Source organism: Diabrotica virgifera, chromosome 9, assembly GCF_917563875.1.
Source record: "Diabrotica virgifera virgifera chromosome 9, PGI_DIABVI_V3a".
Classification (NCBI taxonomy): Eukaryota; Metazoa; Arthropoda; class Insecta; order Coleoptera; family Chrysomelidae; genus Diabrotica; species Diabrotica virgifera.
In genome coordinates, this window is record NC_065451.1 from 2,389,642 (window position 1) to 2,408,415 (window position 18,774).

Here is an 18,774-nt window from a genome sequence, read left to right on the forward strand (position 1 = left end):
TTTCCCTCCCCGTAGATCTGCCACTGGAAGCAGTATATTGATACCTATTTGTAAACACAAGGGAGATATATAACAATGTACAAACTATAGGGCCATACAACTACTTAGTCACACCATGAAAATATTTGTCTAAAATATTGATACGAGTAGTACCTATTTGGGAAAGATTTCTTCAAAATAACTAAAAACTTTCTTAAACAACCTTTTGTATATAACTCTTTGTGCTGTATTCATTATTTACGTTTCCGGTGGTTCATTTGTCTTTTGTTACTACCAAATTTCCTTTTTTAAACAATTTGGAATCTTAGTCATCATCAATTTAATCTGCTGAACATAGGTCTCCTCAGCCCTTTCAAATGTCTCTGTCTTGTGCGGCTTGGATCCAGTAATCGCGAACACGGTTCAGATCGTCAGTCCATCGGATTGGCATCTGCTGGCTGGAATTAATGGTACTAGGACAATCCCAGCACCTGACAAAAAGTGCCAGAACTCCGATCTATTATAGATCTCAGACTAGTTAAAGACCAGGCCAAGATTGATCTTTTTCCGGCGAAACAAAGCTCTCAGCCTAAATAATCACTTACCTATATTTGTATTTTTAGTCGAAGAGACACACAAATGTCTTTCGCCGAAGTCTTGGGCTAAATTCGAATTTTTACAGCAAACTAAAGACACTAAAGTTTGACTACATAATTATAAGATGATTTATACAGGACGGGAAAATAAAAATGCTACAATACGCACCCATAAATTCCTGCTGTCATCCATGTCCTTTACTATCAAATTTCATTTAATAAACAATTTGTCTTTAATATAAATTTGTTGAATTAAAAAACTTACTGGCTATAGCATAATTTCCAGTTTATTCCTATTTTGCAGGCGTGAATCCCAGAAAGCAGAGGCGAGAGAGAACGACATTCACGAGGGCTCAACTCGACGTGTTGGAATCGCTGTTTGCCAAAACGAGGTATCCCGACATCTTCATGAGGGAGGAAGTAGCCTTAAAGATTAGTCTTCCGGAGTCCAGGGTGCAAGTAAGTAGGGATTTATTGCTATTGGAGGGTGTTTTCTTTACGGTCATTTGTGAATATAATAATTCGGGAATCAATATATTTCTGTTCTCACTTTTTAATTTTCAATGTAATATATTTCAAGAAGTTAATGTTTTATTTAAAGATAATTAATATTCACCCATTTCAACATTTTTATAATTAATATTTTTCGTAATTTCTAAACCTACAGAAATTTCTGAACATTTTGTTACTCAATTACGAGTATGTATAACGAAAACTCAATCTATATAGGGTGAGGCAGATAACTAACTGGCCTATTAGAAATATCTTGAGAAGTAAAGGCAATAGAATCATGAAAATTGGAATAAAGGGGTTTTGAAGGATGATCTATTAAATGAAAATATTTTCATCTCTTTGCAACTTCCGGTTATACCGGAAGTTGCTTATAACTTCGTTTTTTTAAATAGAACACCTTGTATATTTTTACATTTTTGGATTCTCTTCGATGTCTTCTTTCTTAAAATATGAGATTTTGTAATATTATACAGGGTATTTTAAAAGATAATTACGTTTTTTATTAATTTCGTAGCAACATTCACACCCTGTAGAATTGTAGTAGTTTGACATCTAAAACTCCACTTACGTTCAAATGATTTTTAATATATTCTACTATTGTTAAGAATCATTAGTTTAGCTAAATTTTTAATTTTAGTATACAGGGTTGGTCGAAACTCGGAATGCGTATTTTCTGAGTCTTCTTAAATGGAACACCCTGTATTTTTGTATTTTAGTGAAATGATATTTTATAGTACTTTTTTATTTCTTAAGCATTCCCTATACCTAACTGCTTTAATTTGTGAGTTATTGGTGATTCAAGCTAAACATTAATCAAAACCCCTTTATTCCAATTTTCATGATTCTGTTGCCTTTAGTTCTCGAGATATATCTAATAGGCTCTTTATTTGCCTCACCCTGTATATTGGTCATTTCTAACGCTCGCTAACGTTCGCGTTCTTATTCCTTTAGCTATCAACTTCTTATTTTAAACTTCTTTAAGAACATAAATAATATTAATATTTAAATCTATAAGAAAAAAGCTGTTATTTAGAGTTGTTTTAAATGTGTTCCTTTTATTATTTAAATTTTGCCCATTTTGTAACATTTTCTCATATTTTAATTTCTTTTTTATAATTTCAGTAATCTTTACCGTTATGTTAATAAAGTATGCTTTGCTGGTTACGGCTTTCTTTATTATGTTTTCTGCTGTGATCCTTTATATTTTTTACCAACTCTTCCCTTTCCTGACTGAATTGACTGCATGGTACTACTATAAATTGTAAAGTTATTGTTGAGGTTGAACCACGTAGTCTAATACCAATTTAATAACACTCAAAGGGTTTCCACCCATGTTTTTAGTATATCTTGAAAACGTCATTGAGGGTGGAATTGTTATTCTGAAAACGTTCTGTTAAAAAACAATGCCGATTTTTGAATAAAAATTTTGTGAATATTGTATACAGCCGACTACAAGAAATTATTTCTTTTCCTGGGTTTTCTATTGTTTCTATTGTTTATTATTTTATATTATATTGCATCATCTGCAGAATCTAAATATCTGATATTAAGGGGATATGTGCAAAATCTTTGTACAAAGCTATTTAACTGCATTATTTTTTTTCGAATCCTGAGAAAATTACTAAGTATTTTTTAAAAATTTAAACGCAGATTTAAATATTACATTATTACCGAGGGCCAAGAATCTCTGAAAACTTCTATAAGGGAGCGTTCAAGTATTACGTAACGTGATTTTTGCATTAGAATTATCTTCAGTTTGATCCAAATTAGGAACTATTGTATTTTCCTCTATTAAAAAATTATGCAACATGAAATCCAAAGTTATAGCTTAAACTTTACTAGGAGCTAAATATATGGTTATTAGTAGAATAAATAGTAGTCCATATATTATTAAGTATCAATAAAAGATTTATAAATAATACCTACAAAAACACAAATAAATTTATCAAGACATATGATCTCATTTTCAGACGCCATTATGAAATTTAGATGTTTTACCAGCAGGTTTTACGTTTTTGCTCTTTGCGCAGAAACTTGCGCAGTTTCTGATATCGTTTCTTATATCTGTGTCAAGGGCGGATCCAGGGAGGGGGCCATGGGGGCCATGGCCCCCTCCGAGAATTTAAAAAAAATATAAATTTAAATATTTGCCGTTCAAATATTTTTAATTTCAAACACATGTACAAAACAGGGGATAAATATGTTTTCTGGACTAGAATTGAACAAAGACAGTAACAGAAGCTTCAAGAATGAAATTGGATGTTTTATAAATCAAAATGTTGATAATTTTACAAAGTACCAATTGTTAGAACGACCTTGACAGCCATCAAAATCGTATCAATTTCTAGTCATTTCTAGTCATTAACCAGATAGACTCAGAGGTCTAAACAGATACAAAAAAAAATAAAGAAAGACTACGACCAATAGTAGGGTCTATTGTGTTCTTATCTTAGGTCGACCAAATATTCCTCTAAGAAACCATCGTGATGGTAGCCTTCTGCTTCTGGACGAAGATGCTGGATCTAGCAATGAGGGGAATTGTTAAGGTTTAAAATCGCATCAGGAGATAAGACTCTTAATTAACACCTATCCAAAGCATCTTCCTGAGCAACATACATTAGTAGCACCAGTCAAAATCAATTAATAGCATGTTGTGGTGAAGAAATAATTGAACAAATAATGAATCAGGTTCAAAATGCAAATTATTACTCTGTCTGTCATATTTGACGAAACGACCGGCGTGTCCCGCGTGGAACAGCTTTCTCTAAATTTGAGATACATACACAATAACAACATTCGTGAAGACTTTGTCAAGTTCATTGACGCTTATGAGAACCTAAAAATAATTAGTGAAAATCAAGAAAGAGATAAAGAACAATGCCTGACAGGAGAAGCATTGGGAAAAATAGTAATAAACTTATTGAAAGAACTGCACTTGGATCCGAAGAAATATGTAGGAACCGGTAGGTACTAAGGCATGAATGGTGAATTTTAAGGCACTTCTTACACACGGTAAAAGTGTGTGAAAAGTGCCTTAAACTCACCATTGTAACCCTAATTTTTAAAAACTACCCCCCGTACTTCCGGTACCTCTCCCCAAAAAAAGTTCATGGCCCCTCCCGAAAATCGGTCCTGGATCCGCCCTTGATCTGTGTATGACATTATGCATTTTTTTGACATCAGAAACGATATCAGAAACGATACAAGAAAATGTATAGTGTCATACAGCCTTTAGGGACTTTCGACCCTCGGTAATAATGTAATATTTCATTCTGCGCGTTTAAATATTTCAAAAATATTGATTAGTTTTCTCAGCATTCGAAAAAAATGAATACATTAAATAGCATTGGACCAACATTTTGCGCCTACCCCATAAGGAGTAAATTATTTTTGTTATACGTTTCTTCGCTTTCGAAAACAGAGTAGCACACAATATTTGCCGCTATCAGAATCAGAACTCGCTCTACTCCCATTCAATCCAATTCCAAAAAACTCACCCAATTCATTTATATTCCCGAGCATGATCGCATCATAATTTTTTATTGCCGACTGCACAACCGTCCAATACCCCACACCTATTTATCAAAATATAATCTCTTCCGCTTCTGTCTAAAAAATCTAACGTTTGTAGCTGAAAAGTCTGGCTAGCGAATGAGAGGATGCGAACAGGGGTGGTTCCCCATTAAATCGCAACAACCACCGCGGCACTGGGATAACTGTATATATTTTAGTGAATAGAACAACACAATAGGTAGAACATGTAGCGAGGGGGCTGATTTCCATTAGTTCAGAGGATTAACCGAGGGTTGTTCCAGTAAAACACCCCGCCCTTGCTTTCAGAAAACATTCGACGGGATCGGAGTATACCTATAAAACCTCTATTATCGACTTCTGAGGCTTAGAGCAATGGAAAGTGATACAGATAGAAAAAACTGAACAACTGGCTGCCTTCTGCCACGAGATTTTCATTCATTAATAATTATTTCGTAATGTAGAATGTCTGGGACAGCAAGAATGTATAAATATTGACGAAAAGACTAAATCGGGATAGTTACCTGTTATGAGAAAAAACTTATGTTGTAGTTGGTATGTAAAACATTTGCTATTTCGATTAGGGGCACATGAAGTTCCTGGATAGTTTTATGCATTTTTATGCAATACTTTTAAGTAATTAATTTACAATTTAAACCCAAACAAAGTGTGGTTTTGCAGTTATTAGCGCATGTACTCCACAGTTCACTGAAGATGGACTGATAAGTACGAAAACGTTCGTTTTAAACAACTACATATTGCAATCTATTGAGATTTTTAATTTAATATTTAATTAAATACTTATACCCATAGGAGTAACCAGGGGGGGCTATAACCCCCCCGTTTTGATGTACTTTGAGCTCTATACGCTTAACACCATTACTATTCCATACTTCCCAGAGACCATCCAGTAGTTGTAACCCCCCTTATCATCCATGTGATAGTTTATTAACGAAAAACTCAAGGTATTACACCCCACAAAATGTTTAAATACTCATAGTTGATAGAGATTATATCATAATGATTGGTATTTATTCTCCAGAGCAATGGCTCACCTAGAATTTTCCCCTGGGGGGAGGGGAGTTGGCTTGGGAACCGAATTTTTTGTATCGTTTGTGAGAGTTAAGTTACATTTTGCTACTATTCTTTATATTATATTTTTTATATGCCCTGGCTGGTTTAACCCCCCCCCCCCGAGTCCGTCACTGCTGCAGAGGAAGTAATAAAGAAAAAGCTCGAAAATCACTTAAATTTGAAGTATGAATACACTCAGTAAAGTAAAATTTTTGAAATTCTTATTAACAGTGCAAAATTAGTTGCTATATTTTTACTTAATATCCAGAACTTTTCCCTTAAAATTCTAATTGATATGTATATCGATTAGTCCAAGTAATGAAGCCTAAAATAGGACAAAACCTAGGCAATTTTTACAGAATGGATCGATTTGCTTGAAAATTTGGGAATAAGTAGTGGATAGTCCAAAGATCAAAATCTATATCATACCGAAAGGCGCTTTTACCATGGGGGTGGTTGTCACTCTATCTCGGGGGTGGAAATTTGTTCTTATATTTTAATCGCTCCTCGACACCTAATATGGTAAAAGAGGCAACCGATTATGTATGTATGTATGTATGTATTTTAATCGCAAAAGTTGGTAAAAACGTTCATTCTAAGTAAAAAACGTTCTATACATTTTTTTGATAAAATTGATAGTTTTCGATTTATTCGCTATCGAAAGTATTATTAGTTTTATATCGAAAAAATCAATGCTTTTAAAAGTTTTCTGCTAATAACTCCAAAAGTTTTCGTTTTATTAAAACAACTTTACTTAACAAAAATGTACCCTTTGAAAAAATAAACAACCGTTTTTTTAAATTTGCTTTAAGACCAATAGTAATCGAGCTATACCTACTTTATTGATGGCTCTTCTTCGTCAAATGCTAAATATTGTAGTTTCAAAGTCAAAAGTCGGGAAAACTATGCATTTTTCGAGAATAACTTATTCAAACTAATTTTAAGTACTTAAAAATATCTATCTCCAGAAATAAAAAAAAAGTCTCTAGCTTAAAAATTAAGTGACTTATAATGAAAAGAATAACAGTCCCTATTTTTTTCAGCGAAAAAGTGATCGCATGCAACCCCCTAATCACCACCCTAATTAAAATTAGTCATTGACCCTATTTGGTCTTTTTCATTTATGTATTATTAATAGGTTTTAGAAGTTTGACTGGCTTATAAAGATTAGTTTTTAAAAAACTGGAGTTAAAAGTGAATAACGAATTTTTGTAGTTTGGAAAAAAATGGCCTTTTCTTCAGAATAGCAAGATTAGCATCAGAGATATGAAAAAATGTTTAAATATGAAATTGTAGCTTATTTAATTCCCAAGAATATGGTTTGCAAAAATTTTTTCTATGGCAAAAATTGAGTAAGCTATTAACAATTCAAACTTGTAATAACATGCAAAAACCACCTTTACAAACCCTTTCAAAGTCACCTCTTTTTGCGACTGAGAATTTTAAAAAGATTTAATATTAACAGTCATATAGATCTTGTAAAAACCAATCAAATTATTTTTATTAAACTTTCTAAGATAAAAAATAAAAAAGTTACGGTTAAAAAATCAATATATTTTTTTTGAAAAAAAAAAAAGAAGAAATCCAATTGGAAGCATAATAATGTAAGTTGATGGTGTTTTTAGTCATTGGCCTTATTCATTCTTATTTATTTATGTATTAATAATATATTTTAGAAGTTTGACTGGCTTAGAATGATAAGTTTTAAAAAAACGGGAGTTAAAAGCGAATAACGAATTTTTGTAGGTTGGTAAAAAATTCCAGTTTCTTCAGAATAGAAAGATTAGCATCAGAGATAGGAAAAAATGTTTCTCAATATAAAATTGTAGGTTATTTAATTCCCAAGAACTTGGTTTGAAAAAATTTTTTCTGCGGCAAAAAATTGAGTGAATCATGAGTAAGTATATCGAAAAACATTTGATTTTTTCTATACAAAATTAACACTTTCGATAGCGAATAAATCGAAAACTATTAATTTTATCAAAAAAATGTATAGAACATTTTTTGCTTAGAATGACTGGTTTTATCAACTTTTGCTGTCAGAATATAATAAAAAATTTCCACCCCCGAGATGGGGTGGTTTAAATCATATAGATTTTGATCCTTGGACTATCAACTACTTATTCTCAAATTTTCAATCAAATCGATCCATTCTGTAAAAATTGCGAGGTGAAAAGCTTCGGTTCCTGGCCTAGATAGGTATGTTGATTTCAGTGTTTGCAAAATGTTTGTTTCTTTTCTGTGATGGTTATTTTTATTGCTTCCAATTTTTTTCCCACTTTACAACAGCATACCGGCTCTAATAGAGACTCTAGGTAGGTACACTTGGAAATCACCTGCGGGGACAGAGAAGAAAGATAAGGTTGTCATATAATATATGTAGGTATACTGAGGACAAAAAATCGAACTAGTCTGATTTAAATGCCGATTACAAACAGTATATCAGAGCGTAGACGCAAAATTTCGGGCCAATGCTTTTTAAATACATTCATTTTTTTCGAATCCTAAGAAAAATAATAAGTATTTTTGAAAATTTTACACATATAATGAATTACATTATTACCGAGGGCCGAAAGTGCCTAAAAACTTCTATAATGTTTATTTTAAAAAATTACAGGGATGAAAAAGAAGAGAAGATTGAGTGTGATTTTTAATTTCAAATATCTCATACAAAAGAGACTTTTTGTTTATTCTAAGTGACTGAATGTAATATTTCATTCGGCGTTTAAATTTTTCAAAAATATTTGATTAGTTTTTCCAGGATTCTAAAAACAATAATGCATTTAAAAAGCAATGGCACGAAATTTTGCGCCTACGATTTTAAAGCAAACTTACCAAATACTTTAGAGACAAAAACTTTCGATCAGTACGGAACTGAAACATGGGGTTTTAATAACAGCATAATCCAAACTTCAAGAGACTCAGAGAGCTATGGAGCGAAGAATGCTTAACATTAAGCTCGCGATCGCAAATCGAATAGAGAAATATGAAGTCGAACAAAAGTAACACATGTAATTCAAAATATTACTATGTTAAAATGGAGCTGGGCAGAATATATAGGAAGAATCGAAGACAACCGTTAAACTAAGCGAATGGTTAAATGGAAACCAAGAGCAAATAAGAGAAGTAGAGGTAAACCTCAAATCGGATGGATTGATGACACCAAGCGAATGCATGGTCAAGAATGGATGCAGAAAACAACGAACAGAAATGAATGGACACAACTAAAGGCAGTTTACATCCGACAATGGCTGTTGATGATAAATGTATATGATGATGACAAATAAGATGTATAAAATTTATACATAAAAAGGGCCAATGATAGTAATTATGCAAGAAAAATCAACAAAATACGGCCCTATAGGTAAAATTAAGAACAGACAACCTGAGAAATTAGGAAGACAAAATCGTGTTAAGAAGAAACAGTAGCGATCAACAAATCAACAGGTAGCGAAAACGCGTTCCAAGATTACGGCTGTAATTTTGAATATTTTTTCAAGATATTTGGCACGCGTATTCGTAATATAATAAAGAATGGCGGTACAGAGCCCAATTTGAAAAATATATTAATATGTGGAAATTACTCTGTAATTAAATACAATATTAAAAAAACGAGCCTGTACCGCCATTAAGAAGAACAAAAAAATACACTTTCGTCAAATAAACTTTTTTATCCGATGCCTAGATTTTGTGTCATTTTGGAAATACTAAATTTTTTTATTTCATTAGTAGTTCCAAAATGACACAAAATCTAGGCATGCATCGGATAAAAAAGTTTATTTGAAGAAAGTGTATTTTTTTGTTCTTTTTAATGGCGGTACAGGCTCGTTTTTTTCATATTGTATTTAATTACAGAGTAATTTCCACATATTAATATATTTTTCAAATTGGGCTCTGTACCGCCATTCTTTATTATATTACGAATACGTGTGCCAAATATCTCGAAAAAATATTCAAAATTACAGCCGCAATCTTGGAACGCGCTTTTGCTACCTGTTGATCGCTACTGTATCACCTTAAAAGAAAGTACTGCGGAAATCTGTCATTATTGAATGTACATTTATATATAATTTTCCTACCCTTAAACCGCTTTTTTCAATTTTATTTTATATCATAAAATTTATCGAAAATATAACAATATATCTTTTAATATCGATAATATTAAATGAAAACAATACTCAGTCCACAACAAACATCCCGGATTTTCATCAATTTGTATATCAATAATATATGTTTACAAAAATAGTTGATATTTTACAACAAAACCTAATCCTTTGAAAAATGAACCCCTGCGAGGTTCAATAACAGAATTAATACTATATAAATAACGTAATTTATTAATTTCGAAATGAGTTTAAAAGGGGGCTTTACGGAATTTTATGGTGAAACCTATTTAGTTGCGGTGATTTTGAAACGACAGGAGTTTTTCAATATGAAAATAAAAGCTGTCAACGGTTTTCGAATTTGTATGTTGGTTTTGACTGATTTATTGTTATGATCTCTTTATTGCAAACGTGTAAAAGTAAACAAGGTAGAACCATAGAACTTTTACTGTTTAAATAGGGGACGTTTGTAGATGTTTTTGGTGAAGAAAAATGACATAAATTTTAAAAGTTGGAGAGCAACTAAAACTACAATCGAATTGAAAATGTATGTTATAGGCTATTGATTATGTATTTTAGAAAGGAACTACAACGTTAACGGAGTTTTATTATTTCATATAGTCAATGGACCTCTAAATACGAAAAAACTGCGGAGTGCTACCATTTAAAGGAGTGCGTTTTAAAAAAAGGGGTGAATTAGTCCCTAGGCACAGGGCGAATTAGGGGGAGTTCTATGTACTTTTGGTACAAACACGTCTACAGGAAAATTGTTCCAGGTTGAATTTACTATCGAAACATCACATTTTAAAGTCAAAAATAATTTTTTTTACAAAAATATATTCAAAAGAAAGGCAAGAGAAAAACACGAAAGATACCAATTTTGTTTTTTGCCCCATAACATTTTTCCACGGGGATATAGGTATAAGCATTGCTTCACAGAAAAAAATCTTTCATCCTTCCTCTTTAACACGAAATTTGGTAGAAGTCTTTATGATTTACAGTTTCCAAAATATGATTTTTTAAAATTCGCCACTCACGGCAGTTTTGGCCCATTTTCCTTGTTACTCCTCAAACATTGTTCTGTAACGTTTTTCTACGTAGCTTTAGGTATGCAATGTTACATTTAGTAGGAAGGAAAGTCAATTATCTTTAAAACGGTCTCTTGTAGAAGGCTGTATGACTATTTTTAAGCAATATATGGCTATTCAAAAATTTTATACTTTTAATGATTTTTTATATATTTTACGATTATTTTTAAGTTTCTGATTATAACTTTTTTTAATGACGAAAGGTCATATCCTTAAGATCCTACCAGAGGGGCAGAAATTTTTCATTTATTATAAATGAATAAATGGAAAATAGTTTCTGTCCGGTACTCACCGGAGGGACCGCAGACGTTCAGAAACAATTAGCGTCTCTTTGTAAAGACAATGACGTCGACTTTGCAAAGTAACAAGACACTTACTCAACACACACACTACACATTACTCCCCTGACTTAGTGATAAGTTATACAATTACGTGGCTTAAGGTTCTAGTTCTAAACCAAAGCCAGAATCAGAGAAAAAAAAAACTTTTTTAATGTATATTTAGGTATATAAATTGTACAATAAAAAGGAAAGCTTATTTCCTTTACTTTAAAATGGTGTATTGTAAAAAATTCGAGGACTATTTTTAAGCAACATATGCTTTTTCAAATTGTGACGGTACACATGCAATATGTTCCACTAGTTGGAACCATATGGAAAACTTTGTTATTAACTTTACGAAAAAAAAACTATTATTTATAAAATGCTCTCCATAGTCTAAAAACTAAGATCCAATCATCAGATATAAAATTTTATCAATAGTGTACGAGGTATGTTAAAAAATATGCATTTCGCTCAAGAGTAAAGTACCTTTATATTTCACAATATCGAAAAGTGTTAAGTACTGAGAAAATATATTTAGAATTAAAAATTATGTTATAATATGCAATTATGTTCCTCTAAAAAAAAATTAAAATTTTTCTCAAATTACGGATACCCTTGGATATCCTACGAAAATCTTGTTTAAAAATAGTCCCATAATTTCTTTCAATACACCATTTTAAAGTAAAGAAATAGTCTTTTTTTTATTCCACAAAGTATATACCTAAATGTACAAGAAAAAAGTCATAATGAGAAATTTAAAAAATAAACATTAAAAATATCAAAAATCATTAAAAGTATAAAACCTTGAAAAAGCTTAACTTGCTTAAAAAGAGCCATACCACCTTATACAATAGACCATTTTAAAGGTAATTGAGTTCTCTTTCTACTAAAATCTACCATTTCATATACCTAGAAATGGGTAGAAAAAATTACAGAACAATGTTTGCGAAATAATGGGGAAAATGGCCCAAAAATGTTGTGAGCGGCGAACTTTGAAAAATCCTATTTCGGAAACTATAAATCTTAGAGACTTTTATTAATCTTTATTTTAAAGAGGAAGGATGGAAGTTATTTTTCGCCGAAGCAATGCCTATACCTATATCCCTGTGGAAAAAAGTTATGGGACAAAAAACAAAATTGCTTTCTTTCGTGTTTCTTTCTTGCTTTTCTTTTGAATAAATTTTTGTAAAAAAAATATTTTTGACCTTAAAATATGATATTTTGATAGCAAATTCAACCTGCAACAATTTTCCTGTAGACGTGTTTGTACAAAAAGTGCATAGAACTCACCCTAATTCACCCTGTGCCTAGGGACTAATTCACCCTTTTATTAAAAACGCACCCATTTAAATGGTAGCACTCTGCGGTTTTTTCAAATTTTGAGGTCTATTGACCATATGAGACAATAAAATTCCATTAACGTTGTAGTTCCTTTTAGTTCTCTTATTTTGAACATAATCAATAGCCTATTAGCACAGTTTTTATGACAAAATATTGCAATGTAATGTTGTAATACATGATCTCCTATATTTGATCGACATTAAAAAGGTATTTGACAGAGTAAAACTTAAAATTGTAATATATTCCTTGTATAATGACCATGTCTTCTTCATGTACCATATCGTTTCAGAGCGTTGATTACCATCGTAGCTATCTTAATTTTAATCACTGTCACCCTAAATAGCATGCTCGTAGTATCAATCATATACCTTGAAAATTCTGCTAAAAATTATCCACGCCAGAATACACTCTAAAGTGGAGTTGGATAATAGTAACACTCAATATGGGTACCGCAATGGTATGGGTACCAGAGAGGCATTATTCTCCTTCAACGTGCTGACACAGAGATGTTTGGATGTTAACCGTCCTCTTTACGTCTGTTTTATAGACTACAGTAAGGCGTTTGATAAAGTAAAACATGATCGACTCATGGAAATTCTGAAAACTAAAAACCTAGATGAAAGAGATTTAAGACTAATAACACACCTCTATTACAATCAACGAGCAATAGTAAGAATTGAAAAAGAAACATCTGAAGAAATTGAAATAAAGAGAGGAGTCAGGCAAGGCTGCATACTATCACCTCTACTATTTAACGCTTATTCTGAAGAGGTAATGCGAGAAACTCTGGAAGATGAAACAGTCGGCATAAGAGTAAATGGAGTCTTAGTTAACAACATCAGATATGCAGACGATACAGTAATAATAGCCGATAGTTTACAAGACCTGCAAAGACTCATGCTCATGAGTAAAATAGTAAGGTGTAGATAGGGAGTACGGACTCTCTCTCAATATCAAAAAGACGAAGTTTATGAAAATTAGTAAGGGAGCGGTAAAGTATTACGTAACGCGATTTTTGAAGATTTTTGACCCCCATCCCCCCTACGTAACGCACTCTAATGCGTTACGTAATACTTGAACGGCCCCTAAAAACAACCATAATACTAACGAAATGTTGATAGTAGAGGGCCAGCAGATCGAAAGAGTAAAAAAGTACACTTACCCAGAAACACTTATAACAGAAAATAATGACTACACTGCAGAAATCAAAGTCAGAATCGAAAAAGCACGTTCTAATTTTACGAAAATGAAAAAGGTCCTATGTAGCAAAGATTTAACATTAGCTCTTAAAGTACGCCTAACAAAATATTATGTATACAGTGTACTATACTATGGAGTGGAATAATGGACGTTAAATGTAGATAAAATGAGACGACCTAACGTCTTTGAAATGTGGACCTATGAAAGAATTATTAGGGATTCCTGGGTAGATAGAGTTACGAACAACGAAGTACTGAGAAAAATAGGTAAAGAAAAGAAAGTTGAACTTACAATTAAAGAAAGAAAATTACAGTATCTCGGACATGTAATGCGGGACGAGAAGTATGGCATCCTGCGACTGCGACTCATAATGCAAGGAAAGATAGATGGCAGAAGAAGCATCGGAAGAAGACGAATTTCATAGCTGAAGAACCTGAGAGAATGGTTTGGATGCAGCTCAAAACAACTATTTAGAGCTACTGTCTCAAAAATTAAAATAGCTATGATGATTGCCAACCTCCGTAGCGGAGATGGCACCTGAAGAAGAAGAAGAAGAAGTATCAATATTCTACCAATCTTGTAAGTTCTTCAACCATGAGGTCTTTCTTCGTCCTTGGGCTACGTTTGCCTGCTATTTTCCCTTGCATAATATTTTGTATAGCAACCTATATTTGGAACCTCTCACTTCATGTTCGAAGTACTCTGCCGTACTCATCTTAAATTATTCTCCTCTATTAAAAGTCTGTGATTCCAAACCGTCTACTAAATCTGATGTTTGATTCCAATACAAATTTGCAGTTATGCGGACGTATCTGCCAACCCAGCCAATGTCTCTTAGATCTTCGATCGATATTATAGAGTGCGTGACACGATCAAAGGCCTTTCGGAAGTCAATAAAACAACAATCACCACATCTTTGAGCAAGCAGGTTCATCCCAAACAATGCCTCTCGTTCGAAACCTGAGTAACTATTCCGTACTTGCCCCATACATGGGGCAAGTTCGTAAACAGCTATTTAAAACTCAATGAAATTTATCTTTATATGTTATGGGACAAAATCGGAATTACTAATTCGTCATTTATGAAGTGCTTTTTGCCAGATTAAAATAAGTTGCTTAGTTTAAAAGTTATACATTTAAATATAAAGAATGGTTTTTTGCATGGAATCTATGGCCTGCCCGAATTTCTATCAATGCTCCTTTAATTGTTTCTTGCTGATTACGCTCTTCGGGTCGTTTTTATAACATAATATCTAACCATTTTGGACCTAAAAAAGGTTATGAATAAATAATTTGAGCAAGAAACCATAAAAAGTACAAAAAAAAACCTTTAAAATTGCCTGGAAAAAGCACAAGTCCGGTCTTACCCCGCTACATGCTCCGAACTTGCCCCGTGCACTAATATTTGCGTAGCAAGACCAGAGTAGTGTTTTTCCAGTAAATTTCAAATAATTGAAAGGAATTATTTCTTTAACGTAAACTAAGCAATGTTCTTAATACTTATCAAAAATAAATGCACAAGACCAAATTTGCTGTAAAATACCGGCACTTTCTTCAACAGCTCTAGGTTGGATAGTTACTATACTACTCATGTACTCACATTTTATAAATGGCAAAATAGTGGTAGAATTACTTCTGAGTGAGAGACATCTAGTTCATACTAATCTAGTAGAGATTTCTATTTCTTAACTTGCACAATTAAATGTATCTTATTATGGATTTAGAGCTAATACGAACTTGCCCCGTTTACGATCTTACCCCTCTCCACCTTCCAATTAAGAATTTAATATTCACCATTAGCGCTCATACGTGTAATATGACCGATCATATTACCCGTATGCACGCTAATGGTGAATATAAAATTCTTAATTTTATGTCAAAAAATCCGCAATAACTAGCTCTTAAAACTTACCAAATTTCATTTGCATATCTCAACTGGTTTTAAAGCAATAAATAAATCATCAGTTTGTAAGAAAAAATTCAACAACCCGTATTTCGGAAACGAAACATTTGCGGATATACGTTTATAAAGCCAACTGTCATTATTTTTTCATGCAGAATTATCCCTTAGAGCAAGGACACACCAGGCGGCGCGCGTCGAATCGACGTCGAGGCAGCGTAAAACACATGGCGCGGTATAACAGCGGCAGCTATGCTACGATTTAAACTATTTGTAATTCGTTGTTGCCAAATTTAGTCGCGTGTTGGCTGCTGTACGATACGATGTCTGAAAGTTATGACGATTTGCCTTTTGTAATAAATACAAGTTTATTTTATCTTAGATTAAAGAAAAAAAGAAACTCAGATATTGGATATATCCCATCATAAAGGAATGAAATTATAAGGGATTTTTTACACGTTATATTAACGAAATTAATATAATAAAGGCCCAGAGATGTTTTTTAATTTTACAAGAATGTCTAAAAAATCTTTTCAGGAGTTATTAGTGAGTATTAAAGAGCCGTGTTCAAGAAATAACACCGTTATGAGGGAAAGCATATCACCTAAGAAAAACTATTTATAACGCTAAGAGGCTGTCCATTCTATGGTACGCCACTGAGCAAATACAGGTGTTACATTTATGCCCCTCTATTATACTCCATCTATTGGGAAATAGTGATGTTTCACAAATTAATATTAACAAAAAAATTATTCAAATTAAAGCCAAAGTACGTATCGAGAAAGACGAAAACCAGAATATACAAAACCGTAATAAGAGCAACAGTCACTACGAATGTGAGACATGGGTGCGAAATAAAACAGAAGAAAAAATGATATAGAGTTGAGAACGGAACGTACTAAGAGCTATTTTCAGGGGAAAGAATACAGATACAGAAGACGGCTGGCATAGAAGCACCAATCAAGAATTAAGAATGCTTTACAAGGAACCAAGTGTAACAAGATACACAAAGTCATAAAGAATCAGGTGGGCAGGTCATGTCAAGGGGATGGATAAGGAAAGAATGCCAAAGATGGTACTGCACAGAAGACCAGTTGAGACTAGGAGACGAGGTAGACCAAGAAAAAGACGGCAAGAAAGTTTCAGGAAGGTATAGTATCGATGAAAATTACACACTGGAAAGAGGAGGTGAAAAATAGGATATAGTGGAGAACCATAGTTCAGCAATTTCTACATAGACATCAAATAAAATTATATATAAACTATTAGCATAAACTGTATTATCTAAAATTGTAAATACAAGGCATGTAGAGCATAATAAATAAAATAATAGATAAGGCCTGTTTTTTTATTATTCTGTTTGATCATCAATACGCATATCCCAAATAGTTGGTCTCATCTGAATTTCATTAATTAATTTTTCTACATCTGTATTTTCCATCACAAAAACATGATCTGACAACACTCACTACAGAATTCGCTAGAAAACAGCTCAAACGTCTGTGATATACCACGATACACGCATTTATGATATGCCGTCGAAGTCGTAAAGCCGATTGGCGGTGGATGGGTTCCAGGATATGTAGCTAGAAAGTCGCTGCATCGAAAATTTTAAGAGCGTTTGATGTGTGTTACTGCATCAAAGTATAGTAAGGGATGCGTCGCTTTCGACATCTCAGCGGGGGTTCAGTCGACGTACACCGCCCCGTCTGTGTTACCTCCTAAAGTTTGTCGTACTTATTTAGAAACACCGTGTATTGATGAAGAACATGTCTAGTTGTTAAAGTATCTAACTTTTTTATTATCCAACATAAACGAATGAATCAAAAAGCAGGATGTTAAGAAAACCTGATGCTATAGCTGGGTTTTAATTTCAGTATTTTATAAATGCTAGAATATTCCACAGGGTGATTCAAAATTTGAGAAAAAACACAGTTTGATTGGTACACCCGGTATATAATGAAAATTTAACTGTTTAGCAACAATATTATTACAGTGGTATTGTTAAAAAATCAGGCTATAACATGTTCAAAAAATCACTTAAATCGGCTAACAGGTTTAGAAAATATGAGACATCAAAAATGACCAAATTTTTAAGTGGACCGATTTCTATGCACGTAAGTTTATTTTGGAGGAAGAAAGATAAAGATCAGCATAAAACTCATTAAAGATTAAATTTGAACTAATTTTTGACGTGTTTTTTTGCCTTCACCGTAAAAAATCAGCAATAACACAGGGAAACGTAAAATTCATCAATCGCTTTGGTTATTTATTTAATTTGAATATTCTGCCATCCTAAGGAAAACCACCGCATCTGCAGTACTTATAAAAATGAGTAAATGGACTTCAAAGAATCTGCAACTTTTAAAAGGTGCTAAAATTGTTGCAGCAATGCGGTTAGAAACGATTTTACTTTATATCAGTAAGTCTGTAAATAAACTGTGTTTTAAAAAAAGGAGCAGTAATTTATCCTAATTTTATGCCTACTATGGCAGATACTGGGAAAAAATTGTAAGTACTATTAGCAATTGCTAAGTAAAAATTGCTAAGTAAATTGCTAAGCATCTACGGATGTTATGTATATGCGGTGTTTTTTCTTAGCATAATGTTACAGAAAATATAATTAAACAACAAAATGAGTTTTTGAAAAATTTATTATATCTACATATTTAATAAAAAAAACCACCTTTATTACTTTATTAGACCGAATAAACCCTAACAAACAAAATTTAACACAAAATCAAAAAAAATTAAATATACAAAGAAATTATCTTATTAATTCTTATCTTCCTCAAGGTTTTGCCAAAATTGTAATCTATTTGAAGGCATTATGGTATTGAGATTTTTAATAGGGGTTTCTTTTTTATTTTTTGATACTCCATATGGAGATGTAAATGCCTGAGGGCTGGGAAGTTTTCTATTTAAAACTTTATTTTGAAGAAAATTCATTTCAAACATACATAGGTACTATCGAATTTATTTGTTAACTTGTACTTTAGAGAATGATCCCCTGTTGGCAACAATTTCTGTTAAGTATTTTCTCCAAGTAAGGACGTGGCTCTATTTTTTTAATTTTTGCTTGTGACGCGAAATCTTGCCACTTAAAAGAATCTGTATACTGCATTGT

General features: G+C 32.5%; 1 protein-coding gene across 1 annotated transcript in view; it reads left to right on the top strand.

Annotated features, from left to right (window-relative positions):
• The window catches only part of LOC114326595 (homeotic protein ocelliless-like), a 383,708-nt gene that overhangs the window by 331,492 nt on the left and 33,442 nt on the right, over positions 1-18,774 (top strand). The window contains exon 3 of the mRNA XM_050662878.1: positions 880-1,034. Coding sequence (XP_050518835.1) covers positions 880-1,034 — 155 coding nt within the window. The remainder of the gene's footprint in view (positions 1-879; positions 1,035-18,774) is intronic.